This window comes from Nycticebus coucang, chromosome 10 (genome assembly GCF_027406575.1).
Source record: "Nycticebus coucang isolate mNycCou1 chromosome 10, mNycCou1.pri, whole genome shotgun sequence".
NCBI classification, from domain to species: domain Eukaryota; kingdom Metazoa; phylum Chordata; class Mammalia; order Primates; family Lorisidae; genus Nycticebus; species Nycticebus coucang.
Genome location: NC_069789.1, coordinates 132,262,590 through 132,280,466, shown reverse-complemented (window position 1 = coordinate 132,280,466; position 17,877 = coordinate 132,262,590). Strand labels below are relative to the sequence as shown.

Below are 17,877 nucleotides of genomic sequence, written 5' to 3'. Positions count from 1 at the left end.
GTGTGGGCTGGGAGGTTCCTCACACAGAATCCCACCCTGAGCTGAGAGAGCAGCCCTCCAGTGGGGGAAGGGGTGCCCTGTGTGCACGTCATAGACAGCACACACACTCTACTCTCCCCTTGATCTGTCCTTGCAGGCTCACTTGCCTCCCTGGACCAGGCAGCTCAATTCCTGACCATACCAGGGAGAAGCCTGCAGGGTGCTTGAGCAGGACTGATGTCCCCTTGCCTTGGGGCATGTCCAGCTCTGATGGAGCCACCAGGCCTGCAGCACCATGGCAGGCTGGTGAGTAGAGAGCTCACTGTCTGAACACTCCCCTGTCCACTGCAGGACCCCAGGGGAACAGGCCCGAGTCCCATACTCCGTGGAAACTTCTGCATTGTGGCTCAGTCAGCTCTTTCAGCAGCTACATGTGGGGAAGGGGCAGAACAAGGGTGGAAAAGCATCTGTATGGAGGAGTGCTGGCATGCTGGTCAGGAGGGCATCTGTTGTGGCTCTAGAGTCACGCAAGTCACCTGGGATACACTGCACCACTGTGGACCCTGCAGTCTGGGCTCGAGTTGGGAAACATTGGTGAGGAAGTGAGCAGAATGAAACCTGAGGAGCTGAGGCTTCCTGAGGAGGACAGAGGCACGTGGTGGATGGAGAAGCAATTTGGTCCCACCAGGTCTGTGGGGCGAGAAGTGCCCTAGAGGGCTGGGAGCTTGGCCCTTCTCACTGGGCGCCTCCTCTCAGGGGTCATCCTCTGCTGGTACCTTGCTCCTTCCTGATCTCTTCTGTAACTTTTTCTTGTGGAATCTCTTACGGGTCCTGGCACTTTTCCCCTGAAATTACACCCAATCTATGACTGTTTATTTTTCATCTAGACCTCTTTCTGAGATGATCTATTGGCTGGAATGTCCAGTCAAGCCATTTTTTTTTTTTTTTTTTTGAGACAGAGTCTCACTATGTCGCCCTGGGTAGAGCGCTGTTGCATCACAGCTCACAGCAACCTCAAACTCTAGGGCTTAAGTGATTCTCTTGCCTCAGCCTCCCCTGTAGCTGGGACTACAGGCACCCACCACAGTGGCCCACTATTTTTTTGTTGCAGTTATCATTGTTGTTTAGCAGAATTGGGCTGGGTTCAAACCTCCAACCTCAGTGTACGTGGCCCACACCCTAACTACTGAGATGTGGGCGCTGAGCCTTGTCAAGCCATCTTGTCTCCCTTCAGCCTCAAAGAAACCTTGACTGGCCTTTTAAACTTGACGTCCAGAGGCAATGCCAAATGATTCAGTCCTGAATCAAGCTCTGTGAGGTGGTCAAGGACTCAGGCTTTGTCCCCCAGTTTTGCAGAACTTCACTCTGACTCTAGATGTCTAGGTGGTCTAGGAGCACTGCCCAGAACACAGCACTACACACTTGGTACTTCCTGGCCAGTGGTGTGGAGAGATTATAGAAGCACTTCCAAAGAATGAGGAAAAAACTTTCTCAGAAACGTCCAGGAAATCTCTGTGTGACATCACTTGCCCATTCCCAAACCATTCACTTAACAGATAATATATTTTCCATAGGCTGGAGTTTAGGAGTGGGCCACCTTCTCACAGTCCAAGGACTTCGTGGTCTAGGGTTGAGCACCTGAATGAGGGGGAGTAGAGTGGGCAGCTGCCAATGTCCATCATGGGGGTGGGAGAGGGGAGGAGAGAGTTGGAAGCAGTGAGACCAGAGAGGTAGCCATTAAAGAGCCGATGACAGTGTCACAGGACGTGTTAAGGATGGTCAGAACCTGGCTATGCTTCACAGGCGAAGGCGGCTGGATATGCAGTGAGGAAAAGACAAGAATTAGCATTTATCACTTCCCCAAGTAGTACTTGCTTTTTTCCTTTAAAGGAAAAAAAAAAGAAAAAGAAGGAAAGAAAGAGTAGATCCGACTTGGGAGCTGGCCAGGAGTGAAGGTGGCACAGCAGGGTGGGGACTCTGCAGGCACTTCTCTACCTATTCCCACCTGTACGATGCTGCTAGAGCAGAGAGAGTTAAGAGAAGGCCAGTTCCATTCCGGCTAATTGGTGCCTACTGTGTACAGAGGCTGAATACAGCCATAGAGGTTGAAGAGGGCACGGTAGTTCTAAACGGAACTATAAGAGGAAAAGCGGGGCAAAGTTTCTTGGTTCATTCATAGCAACTTAATATATATAAGAAACAATATAACGTGTACAGTAACGAATGCACATGCAAAATATAATTCTATATTTTAATTCATTTAAAAGGCACAGAAAGAATTTAATTTGCTAGAATTAAATGTGCTTATGAAATAGTCTCAGGGCGTGAATTAAGCTCCCACTATCTGATGTAGCGCCAGAAGCCTGGGAGGAAGATGGGGCACACAAGGCTACCACACTGCTTATCTCACCCAGGGATCGCTGGGCGCGCATATTCTCTGGAATGGAAGCTTCCAGAGGGCTGCAAACAGCTAATGGATAACACAAGCCAGCCCCGGCCGCGAGGCTCCGCCCCTTCTGCCCCGGGGGGCGGAGCTGCGGTGGGGCCTGTCCCAGCGCGTCTGTGCGCACGCGCTTCCCGACGTGCCGCGCGAGGCGGGGCGAGGGGCGGGGCCTGCGGGGATGGTGCGGCCTCCTCGGGAAGCTCAGCTGGGCCCGGCCACCTGAGAGTCGCCTCCCGCTCTCTGCGGCTGGCCTGCTTCTCCGAGCCCCGCGGCGGCGGCGGTGGCGGGCGGCATGCGCGTGTGAGATGCGGCCGCGGGCAGCCCGGACGCGAGTAGCGGCCCCTGCGGCGGCGGTGCGGGCGGGCGCAGCCTCCTCGGCGCGGGGCGCGCGGTGCATGAGGGCGAGCACGCGGGCACCGGGCAGCCGCCGGCCGCGCCGCCTCCATAAACATTTGTTCAGGACTCGTTCGCCCCGCTGAGGTCCGCGGCGCCCTCAGCGCGCCATGGAGGCCCTGTCGGACCCCGAGCTCCACGCCTCGGCCTCGGCCTCGGCTGCGGCCGCGGCGCCCCTGCGCGCCCGGGAGGTGGGGCGGCTCCGCGAGGAGCAGGAAAAGGTAACAGGCCGCGCTCCGGCCCGGGCCCGCGCTTCCGCCCGCGGCGGTGGTCTCGGGAGGCGCCCGCTCCCCGCTCGCCCTCGGCTCCGCGTTCCGCAGACTGCGGCCGACTCGTCCCGCCGAGCCCCTGCTGGCTGTTTTGGGGCGCAGCCCCTCGGCCCCGAGCCCGGTTCCCTCCCGACCCTGCGCTGGGCGGAGCGCAGGCTCGGGGTCCGCGGAGAGAAAGTGTTGGGAGAAACTTTTCGTCACGTGCTTTTGTTGTCTTTTGTCTGGAGCCCTTTGACCTTGGAGCGGAGGGGAGGGACGGGGAAGCGGGATGTGACAGCCTGTTTTAACTTGTCGGTAAAAGTGATTTTCTAAACTCAGTGCTTACTTGAGTGCGTGGGAATTTTGACCTGGGCGGGGGTGGGGGAAGCACGCTGTAGGTGGAAGGCTTCACCTTCAATTTTTTTTAAACCTGGTTATGATCTAAAGGTTGCTTAAAATGTATACTTTTTGTTGCTCTTTATCGATTGGACTTAAAAGTTTTACGACATTTGTAACCATGTGCCTCGGTCTCAGCTTTGATTATTTAGTATTTATCAAAATAGAATGCTATTTTTTAAAATTTTAATTTAAATCGTATAATGAATTTTAAAGTACCATTGAAGAGGGGGAGAAAGTTTCGCACTTCTTAATGGGATTGTATGTAAAAAAGTATACTCCAATATAGAAATACTGTAGTTTTATTGTTAAATTTGAGATTCCCCCCCGCCCCCGTGCATTCTGTGGTTTTTCAGATTGGTCCTATCTCTTGAAGTATCTTGAAATTCTTACTTTGAAAAGTAATATTTAACTTACTTAAAATATCTTATGCCCTATTCAAGAGAGTATCATGGACTAAGGAGTTAGGAAGTTGCTTCAGAACTATAAATAGTTTGAGAACCCCTGACTTTTTCGACTGACCATTCCTGTATTAAAATGGCTACAAATGTACTCAGTTCAACTAGATGTGGATTTTCATAGACCTAAAAAGTCTTGGTTTGCTTGGTAACCACCTGTGGGATGAACTGTAGGAATCTTTCCTACTTTGTTCTGGTTGGTTCAAATTATTTTGGGCATTGGGTTTCTTTTTCTCAGCCATTTTCCTTCTTAATACCACCTACAACTGTTGGGTTTTAAACTTGGTGCCCCCCCCCCTTTTTTTTTCCACAGTAAGGGTTTAAACAACTAGTTTGATATATTTAAATTCTAAGACAATAGTGGATCTTAAATTTTTTTAAGAGAAAAATAGAAAAAGAAGAAATAAATTTCTTTATGAAACCTTGCTTTTGGCAACACGGTTTTTGTTCTTTTAGAACATGTGAAACAGACCCCAGGGAATGGTGTTTCCATTCTCTTTAATCTGTGCTGGGTTAAGCTTACCTCCTGGGTGGTATGCAGTGTGTGCATAATACTGACTTGATACGTTTTCTCCCATTTGGCCTGTTAAAAAGGAAGATCCGTGATTTTATTCTGATGTTAGTGCTGCTGAAGTACAAGGGATACTTTTGGGGTGCTCTGAACAGCTTTCTGATAAGGTGTTGAGTTCATGTAACAGTCCTATGGGAAACTGAATGTTTTCAGCAGATATTGACTGTATTGCCCAATTATTTTTTCTGTGGTTTTTTTTTTTTTTTTTTGCAGTTTTTGGCCTGGACTGGTTTTGAACCTGCCCCCTCCGGCATATGGGGCCGGTGCCCTACCCCTTTGAGTCACAGGTGCTGTCCTGTGTTGTGTTAATTTGTCACATGAAATAAGCTTGTCATATCAGTCTTCGTTATTTAAAATTATTCCCCAATTCATGATAAAATCCCACAGTTGAATAGATTGTATTTATTTAATAGAATGATCTGCTTCAGTGGTTAGAAGACCCATAAGGCCGCAGAATAATCTGGCTATTTAGGTATACTTTAATTGTAGTTTAGTATGGGAAAACTCTATATAGTAAACAGCCGATTAAAAATTTTTGTGGGAAGTTTATTTAGACCTTAAAGCCTACCCAATTGTAGGAATGCAGTGAACTCCAGTACAGGGGAAGCCTGGTGATGGTCTGCAGGTAGAAGGGAGGGGATAGTAGGAGTAGGGGCCACAAAAATACAAAATACCAAAAACACACAGTAGCTTTGTATTTTTGTGACACCTACTATCCCTTTAGCTAGGTTGGATCAAACATGTCTTTAAGCTCTTGGCTTTTCCTTATCTGAGTTCCATGAGAGAGAATTAAACCTTAAAGAAAATTATTTTTAATGACCGTTTTCTCAGTTTTCCCTGCAATGGTCTGCAGCTAGTTGGCTGTATCTTCAGAGAGATAAATTAATTCCTTAACATAGGTTCAGGGCATAGTTTTCTCTGGGAACCTTGGTTGAGAGGGGCTGGTAGATAATGTGGTTTAAATATGGCTTACCAGTTTTGTTTTGTTTTGTTTTTTCATTTATTTTTATTATTGTTTCAGGTTAATTTGAGGGTTCAAAGAATTAGGTTAAGCGTTTTCCTAGCATTTGTTAGGTGGAGTCCCTCTTATATTTGTGCCACGCACCCTGCATTGTGCCCTCTAAGTGGAACCACACCCATCCCTTTCCCTCCCCCTGCCACCTCTTTTTAAAAATTTTGGCTATCAAGTATGACAAGTTTTACCTTGGTCCCTCTGTGTCATCTTGTTGTTGTTGTTGTTTGTCTTCTGGAGCACTGAATAAAAAGGACAGACCTGAGAGAGAGGACAGACAAGGGGCATGAAGGAGCCACAGTCCCCATGAGTGACATCTGTAGTTAATGGACAGAAGCAACTATTTTAACATTGCTTTCACTTTCACTTACAGAATCAGGGCTGAAACATTTTCAGAAAAACTTTTTTGAGCTTAAACTTTGGTTTATTCCTTTTCTGTTTTAGCAGAAAGACAAGTAGAAAAGTTTACTGCAGCTTTGCGCATGCAATTATGTAGGCATTAAAAACCGTAGGACAAGTGTGTATAGTATAGTTCCAGTTATGTTTGTGTGTATGTAGTGAATATTCACACTATATAGGGAGACACATCACTGTTTTAAAAATGCACGATTTCATTTCTTATTTTATCTAAAATTTGTGAAATAGGATGTGATGGGATTTTAGTTTTTTCCATAAAGGCTATTGATAAAGCTTATTTTAATTGATTTTAATGAAAACTGGGATGTTGTATTTTCATTACTAAACACTTTCTGAGCCTGAAAAATGGCTGGTTTGAATATCAGATTTACTTATTGGTTACTTTAGAGCTGATAGATACAATTTAGTGAGAACAATCACCTTCCATTTGATATCCTCCTTTCCCTCAGAGGGTTGTTTAATCTTAACTCTGTCAAAAGACATAGGGAGAGGAGGGAAACTTATAATTTTTTTTTTCTTTTAACTAAATCTGTTTTTACTAACAGCAGTGAAATATTAGGTTTGAAAATATAAGCCCCTTAGGTGCCTGCCTAGACTGTGTGTTAGGAAATTGCCCCAGAGAAAGCCCCTCCCCCAGAAAGCCCCTTCCTACTTCCTACAAAGTTACAGCTCCTCCCTAAGCACAGGAAGTTGCCCTCTAAATAACAGGGAGTTGCCTCCCAGCCGCAAAACTTATTTCATCTCCATGTCCCAATTACCCACTGAAAAATTTCACTTTTCTTTCTCTCCTCCTTGGTGTTGCTGTGCAGCATCCCTCCCTCACCAATGAAGACCTTTGGTTCAAGCTTTGATGGTCTGTGAGATCTCTGCCGGTTGAGTGTCCCTCCCTTCCCTGTGACCTGTGCCATACAATCTGTGATCTGGGGCTGCCGTGGAGTGTCTTGGGCTGCCCAGTGAGGTTTCCTTGGACAGATTTTTGTTAAATCTAGTTCTATGCTAGAATTGTATTATGTTGAAATTTTGGTTTCTTGGTTAAGGTAACATTTCTGGGATATTTGTATTTTATATTTCCATATGCAATTATCTTTTAATACCAAAATTACTGAGATTTTATTGTAATATTTTAAAAAGTGATATATATGGTAGTATTTTTGTAGGCTTATTTGCAGGAGATGGTGAGATTAGAAATTCATAGAGATTATTTATTTATTTATTATTGAGTGCCTCACATAATTCTCACTTGGAATTTTGGAATAGCTTATACTTTCCTGTTATAGAACTTTAGGGAATTAAATGCAGTAAGAGTAAATGTTTTAAGTTTCTCATGAAGCAGAACAGTTAATTTACGTTAATGAAGGGTTTTCATATTTCTTATGATAAACTAAATTGCAGATAGTTTAAGGAACTGTCCACCATGTAGCATTTGACAAGCTAGTCTCTTGGGCCTGTATCCAAATCACATAATTTAGTTAACGAATGTTTATTGGGTATCTCCTAGTGCCAGATACGTTCTCTGAGCGAGCAGTAATGAGCAAAATACAGAAAGTCCTTACTGTCACTGCGGGTGCACCAGTGGTGAGGACATGCAGTTGGCACAGTTAAAATGAATGGGGGTGGGTGGGTGGGTTTGTGATAGGTAGAGAAACAAGGCTGGGTGAGGGAGGTGCAGAGAATGGGAGGATCTGAGTGGAGGAAAGGCCTCTTCTGTAAGCAGGGCAGGAATGCCTGTCCATTTTCATTTGAGCAGAAACCAAAAAGTAAGTGGAGAGTGAGCTGTTTGGATATATGCAGTATATTTTTGGAAAAGAGCTCTCTAGTCAGGGCAACAGGTAAGAGTGAGTCAAGGTGAGAGCACAGCAGATCCTGATGAGATCTCGGTTCTTATTCTGTGAGATGGGACACCATTGGAAGCAGTAGCAGATCCTGATGAGATCTCGGTTCTTATTCTGTGGGATGGGACGCCATTGGAAGCAGTAGCAGATCCTGATGAGATCTCGGTTCTTATTCTGTGAGATGGGACACCATTGGAAGCAGTAGCAGATCCTGATGAGATCTCGGTTCTTATTCTGTGAGATGGGACACCATTGGAAGCAGTAGCAGATCCTGATGAGATCTCGGTTCTTATTCTGTGAGATGGGACACCATTGGAAGCAGTAGCAGATCCTGATGAGATCTCGGTTCTTATTCTGTGAGATGGGACGCCATTGGAAGCAGTAGCAGATCCTGATGAGATCTCGGTTCTCATTCTGTGAGATGGGACGCCATTGGAAGCAGTAGCAGATCCTGATGAGATCTCGGTTCTCATTCTGTGAGATGGGACGCCATTGGAAGCAGTAGCAGATCCTGATGAGATCTCGGTTCTCATTCTGTGAGATGGGACGCCATTGGAAGCAGTAGCCGATCCTGATGAGATCTCGGTTCTCATTCTGTGAGATGGGACGCCATTGGAAGCAGTAGCCGATCCTGATGAGATCTCGGTTCTCATTCTGTGAGATGGGACGCCATTGGAAGCAGTAGCCGATCCTGATGAGATCTCGGTTCTCATTCTGTGAGATGGGGCGCCATTGGAAGCAGTAGCCGATCCTGATGAGATCTCGGTTCTCATTCTGTGAGATGGGGCGCCATTGGAAGCAGTAGCCGATCCTGATGAGATCTCGGTTCTCATTCTGTGAGATGGGACGCCATTGGAAGCAGTAGCCGATCCTGATGAGATCTCCGTTCTCATTCTGTGAGATGGGACGCCATTGGAAGCAGTAGCAGATCCTGATGAGATCTCCGTTCTCATTCTGTGAGATGGGACACCATTGGAAGCAGTAGCAGATCCTGATGAGATCTCGGTTCTTATTCTGTGAGATGGGACACCATTGGAAGCAGTAGCAGATCCTGATGAGATCTCGGTTCTTATTCTGTGAGATGGGACACCATTGGAAGCAGTAGCAGATCCTGATGAGATCTTGGTTCTTATTCTGTGAGATGGGACACCATTGGAAGCAGTAGCAGATCCTGATGAGATCTCGGTTCTTATTCTGTGAGATGGGACACCATTGGAAGCAGTAGCAGATCCTGATGAGATCTCGGTTCTTATTCTGTGAGATGGGACACCATTGGAAGCAGTAGCAGATCCTGATGAGATCTCTGTTCTTATTCTGTGAGATGGGACACCATTGGAAGCAGTAGCAGATCCTGATGAGATCTTGGTTCTTATTCTGTGAGATGGGACACCATTGGAAGCAGTAGCAGATCCTGATGAGATCTCGGTTCTTATTCTGTGAGATGGGACACCATTGGAAGCAGTAGCCGATCCTGATGAGATCTCGGTTCTCATTCTGTGAGATGGGACGCCATTGGAAGCAGTAGCAGATCCTGATGAGATCTCGGTTCTTATTCTGTGAGATGGGACGCCATTGGAAGCAGTAGCCGATCCTGATGAGATCTCGGTTCTTATTCTGTCAGATGGGACACCATTGGAATGTTTTGAGACTGAAATGATCACGTGTCCGCTTTTCTTCTAAAAAGCTTTATTGCTTTTCTTTTCTCTTTTTTGAGACAGAGTCTTACTGTGTTGCCCTTGGTAGAGTCCTGTAGCATCACAGCTCACAGCAACTTCAGACTCTTGGGCTTAAGTGATTCTCTTGCCTTAGCCTCCCAAGTAGCTGGGATTACAGGTGCCTGCCACAACACCCGGCTATATTTTGGTTGTAGTTGTCATTGTTTGGCAGGCTCAGGCTGGATTTGAACCCACCAGCTCCAGTACATGTGGCTGGCTCCCTAGTCGCTGAGCTACAGGTGCTGAACCTGCTTTGCTTTTCATGTTGAGATCTATATTCTACCTGGATTTGGTTTACTATGTGGATATCTGGTCACCCCTGCATCAGTTATTTGGAAGGATGGTCCTGTCTCCATCGTGTTGGCATCTTTGTCTTGTATCAGGCGACTGTATTTGTGGGTCCATTTCTTGACACTTCCATTGGCTGGTCTCTTCTTGAAGCACACCTATGCTGTCTTAATCATCATGGCTTTATAGCTTGGTGCCTCGTGATTTAAGTTTAGTTGGCTCCTTGCGGTTCCTCAAGGTTTCCGTATTTTATCCTTTCCAGTCCTCCTGCTGTTTTTTTCCTGCCTTTTGTCCTGGCTAGTGCAAGTGGTGATAATGGACGTCAGGGTAAACTTTAAAAATTCATTTAGTATGATACTTACTTTATTTGTATTTATACTTCAAAAACATTTCAGAATATTATGAGGATACATTTGTTTTGGTTACATGATTTGCTTTTGTGCAGTTTGAGTCAAAGTTGTGTGTCCATCTCCCAGATGTATTTACACTTTATCAGATTACGAAAATTTCTATATATTCTTAGTTTGCTAAGAGCTTTTATGAATGGGTGTTGAATTTTAGAAAATGCTTTTTAAAAATTGAGTAATTTTAGGTTCTGAATGTCAGTTCTTCTCTATTGTTAAAGTTATTTTTATTTTTAAGAAGGCAGTGTTGCAGAATATGTTTGTGTAGTCAAAGATACATTTCATTTTGTAAATAGGTGAGTTTTCATAATTCATTACTTATAAATTACATTTTGTTGTGGTTGTTGGCACGTTAGTCTTAGTCTTTTGGAAGTTGTTAAATATCAGTGATACTTACTTACTGAACAGTGAGTCCCAATCTTTTTAGTCTTGTGATAGGCAGTTTCCTCTTCTTGAACTAAAGCTGTTTGTTTTGAAAAATCATAACGCTGTAGAAAAGCTGAAAGAGTGGTGTGATAAACACTTTTTGTTTACAGTCATTGGTTAATATTTTGTCTCATTTGCTTTTTCTTTCTGTATATTCCTATTTTCCTGCCCAGTCACATTTGAGAGTAAATAGCAGACATCATCACATCCCTAATTCTTAAGCACATACCATTTAGAGCAAGGTCATTTGCCTACATAACATAGTATCTTTTTTTTTGAGACAGAGCCTCAAGCTGTTGCCCTGGGTAGAGTGCCATGGCATCACAGCTCACAGCAACCTCCAACTCCTGGGCTCAAGCGAGTCTCCTGTCTCCGCCTCCTAAGTAGCTGGGACTACAGGTGCCCACCACAACGCCTGGCTGTTTTTTGGTTGCAGCCGTCATTGTTGTTTGGGCCCGGCTGGATTTAAACCCACCAGCTCAGGTGTATGTGGCTGGCACCTTAGCCGCTTGAGCCACAGGCGCAGAGCCAACATAGTATCTTTTTTTATAACAAAGAAATAAACAGAGACAGCTAACATGTTCAGATTTCCTCAGTTTTTCTAAAAGGTTCTTTATAACTTTTTTTCAATCCAAGGTCCAGTCAGAGATCACCATGGCATTTGTCTTTGTCTTCTTTTATTTAAAATAATCCTCCTGACACCTTTTGTCTTTATGTTATTGGCCTTTTTGAGAGTTCAGGTCGGTTTTCTGTCTAATGTCTAATGAATATAATCATGAAGAAACAAAGTGAAATATTTTTTCAAGAGAATACTGCATGGATCACCAGGTGTGGTGGCATGTACCTGTACTCCCTGGTACTCAGGCTATTGTGGGAAGAGCTCTTGAGCTGAGCCTGGGCAGCATGGCTGTGAGACCCTCTGCTGGAGCCTGGCGTGTCCTACTTCTTAGGAATTGCCTTTTTTTTTTCTTTTTTTGCAGTTTTTGGTCGGGGGTGGGTTTCAACCTGCTACCTCCGGCATATGGGGCCATATGGGGCCGGTGCTCCACAGGTGCTGCCCCGGAAATTGCCTTCTTTTTTACATGGAAAGATATGGTGATGTCCTCCCCTTGGCATATGTGGGGTTCTGAAATGCTGCAGCCAGGAGTAGGCTTCAGGCCAGACCTGCCCCGACCTCACAGTCTTGTGTTCTCAAAAGTGAACAATGAATCTTTTCAAAGGTTACCAAAAAAAAAAAAAAAAAAAAACGGAGAGAAAGAACACTGTGTAGATGAGGACCATGTTCCTCTTTCCTTTGCACAAAGTTAGGAGACAGGGGTGTCTCTTTATTCCATTATTAGTGTTCTCATCACTAGGGGGTATCCGTCTCCATCGCAAAGGTCCTTTTCTCTGTGTAAGGAATAACTAATACTTGAAGACAGTGTGAATATCCTGTCCCTAAAAGCCTTTCGTGTGATTCCTGCCTAAATCATTTATTACATTGGTGTTTGCAAATTAGTGATTTTCTAATTATTATTTCTGTAAGGAGGAGCCCTAGCTGTCCCTTTACCCTCTTTTGGGTATCGTTTAACTATAGCCTCATTTTTTTTTTTTTTTAATTTTTAAATTTTTTATTTTTATTTATTTATTTTTGGAGACAAGAGTCTTACTTTGTGGCCCTTGGTAGAGTGCCGTGGCATCATAGCTCCCAGCAACCTCTAACTCTGGGTTCCAGCAATTCTCTTGCCTCAGCCTCTCAAGTAGCTGGGACTATAGGCGCCCACCACAACACCGGGCTATTTTTAGAGATGGGGTCTCATTCTGGCTCAGGCTGTTCTGGAACCTGTGAGCTCAGGCGATCTCCCTGCCTTGGCCTCCCAGAGTGCTAGGATTATAGGCATGAGCCACCTCTCTTGGCCTTAACTGTAACCTCATTTTTTAACAGTTGAGAGTGATGGCATTCCTGTCATCATTCCTTTTCACACTCAAATCCTAGTTTTGGCAGCGGGAGCCCCTCCGTCTGGCTGAGCTTTGTTTTGCATGTTCTACCATTCTCCGATCCTTCTTACCCTGCTTTCAGGGACAGGCTGTCTCAGGCTTACCATGTAGTTTCCTTACCTTAGTCCTGAAATTGACTGAGTTTTTCAAAGAGCCCTGGTTCATTTTGATGAGAAATGCACAGCAACCAAGACGTGCTCCTGGGTCATCACTGTTCTAGGCCCTGTGTTTCCTCTGGGTGGGTGCTCAGCAGTGGGTTGCTGGGGGAGTCTCGGGACTGCTTCCCCTGGTGGCTGTACTGGTTTATGTGCACGTTCTCTCCAACACAGTGGATAAGTGCTCCCTTTCACTACATTCATTGTTTCCTTTCCTTAGACAGAGTCTCAAGCTGTTGCCCTGTGTAGAGTCCCATGGCATTATGGCTCATAGCAACCTCAAACTCTTGGGCTCAAGGGATCCTCTTGCCTCAGTTTTTCTATTTTTAGTAGAGACGGGGTCTCTCTTTTGGGAAGGATGGTCTTGAACTTGTGAGCTCAAGCAATCTACCTGCCTCAGCCTCCCAGAGTGGTGGAATTACAGGCGTGAGCCACTGCTCTTGGCCTCACTGCATTCTTTTTTTTATTTTAAAGATACCTGTACTCAATTTTTTTTTAAATTTTATATTAATGTGAAGATACAGATGATAGATTACATTGTTTGTGTTTGTTAGGTAGAGTCCAAATTGTGGGTTGTGCTCTTCTCCTGGGAGATGGGCCATGTATCCTTACATTATGCTTGTTAGGTGAGAGCACACCAATGCTCCACCCCCTCCCCTCCCTCCCCCCTTCCTCATCTTCTTCCCTTTCCTCCTCCTCTTCCTTCTCCCCATTCTCCTCCCCTTTCTCCCCCCTTCCTCCTTGTCCTCCTCCCCTTCACTGTTATGCAGACGTCAGCATTATTTCCAAAACTTCATCTAGTAAACTCTTACCAGATACATGATTGGCAAATACTCGCTCCCATTCCATAGTTTTATCTTTTATTTCCTTGATAATGTCCTTTGATGCATAAAAATTTAAATTTTGACGAAGTGCGATTTTTTTTTTTCTTGTGTTGCTTGTGTTTTTGGTGTCATAGCTAGGAATTCGTTGCCAAGTCCAAGGTCAGGAAGATGAACACCTGTGTTTTCTTCTGAGAGTTTTACTGCCTGTGGTAAAACTTGCACTTTTTAGCTCTTATATTTAGGTCATTGATCAATTGTGAGTTAATTTTTGTATATTGCTCATTGATTGTTGGGTTTGAGAAAATTCGTCTAGGATATTGTTATCTGAAGATTTATAGTCTGAAATTCTGTTCATACTGTCATTGTCACCATCACCTTAGGGTGTCCCCCCGCCATCCAGTGTTGTGTTTGAAATTAAAATTAAGTAAAATAAAAGTTGATTTTCTCAGTTGCTCATTAGCTGCATTTGGTGTTTGGCTGTTGCACTGGATGGTGCTGCTGTTGAAGATTCTGTTAGAAAATTCTGTTGGTTGGAAAGAATATGGAGAATACTTGGGGATCTAAAAGTAGACCTGCTGTTTGATCCTGCTATTCCTCCACCAGGTGTATATCCAAAAGACCAGCTACTGGGGAGGCTGAGAAAAGAGAATCACCTAAGCCCAAGAGCTGGAGGTTGCTGTGAGCTGTGATGCCACAGCACTCTACCAAGGGTGACACAGTGAGACAATGTCTCTAAAAAATAAATAAATTAATTAAAAAAAAAAAAACTATTCAAGAAAGGAACTGAGAAGCTAAACTTGGGTTTAGTGGAACCCTTACCATAGGGTTCTTCCTAAGCTTCCCCAACCTGTGCTTCAGTCTCTTTCCTTTCATAGTGAGAACTTTGGCTATCAGCGTCTGTATTTATTCCTTCACTCTGTTCCGCAGCTTACACAAAACAGCTTCAGAATTACTAAATTAATACCACTGCCAGTAATACACCTGTGAAGTAAAGCTCACGTTTTGTTTGCATTTCCTTGTGCTTTTAGAGATTCACTCCCCTTGATTTTAGTGCATGTGCTCCTGAAGTGAGCACAGAATTTGACTCCTTGGAGAGGTACAATTAGGGTCCTGATCCCCAAGTTAGTTGAAGTCATTTTTTTCTGTGCAGTTGTAGCTTGGATTTGATATTCAGTTTTTATTTGTACTGAATTTTAGTATATGCTTTTATGTTTTCACTTTATTTTATGAATGCATGAAACAGATACATGGTCCGAAATCACAACTGCGTCAGAAGTTATTTGTACTGAGCTGATTCATTCCCATCCCTGCTCCCACTACCCCTTTTGTAAACATTTTCATTGAGTTCTGACTTGTCCTTTCTGTATCTTCGTTAAAAAGAAAACGTACTGGGTGGCGCCTGTGGCTCAGTGAGTAGGGCGCCAGCCCCATATGCCGAGGGTGGCGGGTGCAAACCCAGCCCCGGCCAAACTGCAACCAAAAAATAGCCAGGCGTTGTGGCGGGCGCCTGTAGTCCCAGCTACTCGGGAGGCTGAGGCAAGAGAAACGCGTAAGCCCAGGAGTTAAGAGCCGTGTGACGCCACAGCACTCTACCTGAGGGCGGTACAGTGAGACTCTGTCTGTACAAAAAAAAAAAAAAAAAAGAAAGAAAACGTACTTACCTGTGTCCTCCTCATCTCCTCCTACTTGCCTTTTTATGCAAAAGGTAACACATTGTATTTTGCCTCTTGTTTCTCACTGCAGGGTTCATAGACTACTCATCCTGCTGTGTGGTTGCCAGTGCTGCCGTGTGGGCGGGTTGCTCCGTGTGTGTGTGTGTCGTCGTGGGCATGTTGCCCTGCGGCTGTCTCCTCATGTGGGTTTGTCGCCCTGCGGCTGTCTCCTCCGCCCAGTGGGTGTGTCCTCGTGGACCTGCTGCCCTGTGGCTGTCTCCTCAGTGGGCATGCCACCCATTGGGTGTGTCCTCATGGGCGTGTCGCCCTGTGGCTGTCTCCTCCGCCCTGTGGGTGTGTCCTCGTGGGCGTGTCGCCCTGTGGCTGTCTCCTCCGCCCTGTGGCTGTCTCATGTGGGCGTGTCACCCTGTGGCTGTCTCCTGCGCCCTGTGGGTGTGTCCTCGTGGGCGTGTCCCCTGTGGCTGTCTCCTCCTGTGGGCGTGTCACCCTGTGGCTGTCTCCTGCGCCCTGTGGGTGTGTCCTCGTGGGCGTGTCCCCTGTGGCTGTCTCCTCCTGTGGGCGTGTCACCCTGTGGCTGTCTCCTGCGCCCTGTGGGTGTGTCCTCGTGGGCGTGTCCCCTGTGGCTGTCTCCTCATGTGGGCGTGTCACCCTGTGGCTGTCTCCTCATGTGGGCGTGTCCCCTGTGGCTGTCTCCTCCTGTGGGCGTGTCCCCTGTGGCTGTCTCCTCCTGTGGGCGTGTCCCCTGTGGCTGTCTCCTGCGCCCTGTGGGTGTGTCCTCGTGGGCGTGTCACCCTGTGGCTGTCTCCTGCGCCCTGTGGGTGTGTCCTCGTGGGCGTGTCCCCTGTGGCTGTCTCCTCCTGTGGGCGTGTCACCCTGTGGCTGTCTCCTGCGCCCTGTGGGTGTGTCCTCGTGGGCGTGTCCCCTGTGGCTGTCTCCTGCGCCCTGTGGGTGTGTCCTCGTGGGCGTGTCCCCTGTGGCTGTCTCCTCCTGTGGGCGTGTCACCCTGTGGCTGTCTCCTGCGCCCTGTGGGTGTGTCCTCGTGGGCGTGTCCCCTGTGGCTGTCTCCTCCTGTGGGCGTGTCACCCTGTGGCTGTCTCCTGCGCCCTGTGGGTGTGTCCTCGTGGGCGTGTCCCCTGTGGCTGTCTCCTCCTGTGGGCGTGTCACCCTGTGGCTGTCTCCTGCGCCCTGTGGGTGTGTCCTCGTGGGCGTGTCCCCTGTGGCTGTCTCCTCCTGTGGGCGTGTCACCCTGTGGCTGTCTCCTGCGCCCTGTGGGTGTGTCCTCGTGGGCGTGTCCCCTGTGGCTGTCTCCTCCTGTGGGCGTGTCACCCTGTGGCTGTCTCCTGCGCCCTGTGGGTGTGTCCTCGTGGGCGTGTCCCCTGTGGCTGTCTCCTCATGTGGGCGTGTCACCCTGTGGCTGTCTCCTGCGCCCTGTGGGTGTGTCCTCGTGGGCGTGTCCCCTGTGGCTGTCTCCTCATGTGGGCGTGTCACCCTGTGGCTGTCTCCTCATGTGGGCGTGTCCCCTGTGGCTGTCTCCTCCTGTGGGCGTGTCCCCTGTGGCTGTCTCCTGCGCCCTGTGGGTGTGTCCTCGTGGGCGTGTCACCCTGTGGCTGTCTCCTGCGCCCTGTGGGTGTGTCCTCGTGGGCGTGTCCCCTGTGGCTGTCTCCTCCTGTGGGCGTGTCACCCTGTGGCTGTCTCCTGCGCCCTGTGGGTGTGTCCTCGTGGGCGTGTCCCCTGTGGCTGTCTCATGTGGGCGTGTCACCCTGTGGCTGTCTCCTGCGCCCTGTGGGTGTGTCCTCGTGGGCGTGTCCCCTGTGGCTGTCTCCTCCTGTGGGCTTGCCGCTGTGTGGGCCTGTCTTGTGGCTGTGTCGTTGTGTGGGCGTGTAGCCCAGGGATGACAAATTGAATTATGTCATTTTGTCCCTCTCCTGCTTATAATCCTCTGGTGGTTTTCCATTGAACTTCAGATAAAATGCAGGGTCATTAAAATGTGATTTGAGACCCTCATATTGTCTGACTTGGGTTTTTCTAGGTTTATTTCTGGCTACCCTTCCCCCTCTATATGTCGAGAGAATGTGTTTTTTGACAGTATTTCCGAAATGTATTTTTGTTAAAAATACAATCTTCTTTTTTAAAAAAGAAAGATTATAATATAGTGTAGCCAGAGTATCCCGTTTAACTTACAAACTTGCCCATTGTTTCTCAGCCTTTTACTTAATTTTATGAATTGTGTCATATTAAACTTATTGCAAGTAAGTGGGTGCTTTTTCTTAGGGGGAAGAATACAAAAAACAAAATTGACTTATATGCCTGACATTGCCCTAGATCCCGCAGTACACAGGGAATCCTTTTTGCCTTTGAGGAACTTAAAGACTTGGAGGCAAATATTTTAATGGAAAGATAGCACAGTGATAATTTATGTCTCAGCCTTCTGTCAACTAGTTTCTGCCTCCCGCTTTTCACTGACATTACGCTAGCCACCGTTAATTATCTCACCAAACTCAGTCCCTTTACTTTTGCTACTCTGAGTACATGTTAGATATTGTCACTGTGTCTCATATCTTTTATACTCTCATCTGAATTTTTACCTGTTCATTAATTTTCTGTAATTTTGCCACTTATGATATTATTCACATAATCTTTTGATAGTTTAATTTCTTAAATCTACT

At 46.6% G+C, this 17,877-nt stretch overlaps 2 protein-coding genes across 4 annotated transcripts in view; one reads left to right on the top strand and one right to left on the bottom strand.

Moving 5' to 3' along the window:
* The first annotated feature begins 2,627 nt into the window (after positions 1–2,627).
* URI1 (URI1 prefoldin like chaperone) overlaps positions 2,628–17,877 on the top strand; it is a 68,506-nt gene continuing 53,256 nt past the window's right edge. The window contains exon 1 of one of the 2 annotated variants that reach the window (XM_053604027.1): positions 2,628–3,036. In XM_053604027.1, the coding sequence (XP_053460002.1) occupies positions 2,926–3,036 (111 nt within the window). In that variant the 5' untranslated portion in view covers positions 2,628–2,925. The remainder of the gene's footprint in view (positions 3,037–17,877) is intronic. The other variant, XM_053604028.1, reaches the window with a different exon arrangement.
* Positions 15,587–16,955, bottom strand: LOC128595421 (filaggrin-2-like). Of its 2 annotated transcripts, none has more exons than XM_053604034.1 (5): positions 16,812–16,955; positions 16,619–16,731; positions 16,295–16,587; positions 16,003–16,263; positions 15,587–15,891 (listed from the first exon to the last, which is right to left on the bottom strand). In XM_053604034.1, exons 2-5 carry the CDS (start codon positions 16,684–16,686, stop codon positions 15,875–15,877), a joined length of 639 nt encoding a protein of 212 aa, XP_053460009.1. In that variant the 5' UTR covers positions 16,687–16,731; positions 16,812–16,955; the 3' UTR covers positions 15,587–15,874. The 2 variants fall into 2 exon arrangements, with proteins under 2 accessions (XP_053460009.1, XP_053460008.1); XM_053604033.1 differs by having other exon boundaries at positions 16,003–16,425; positions 16,457–16,587.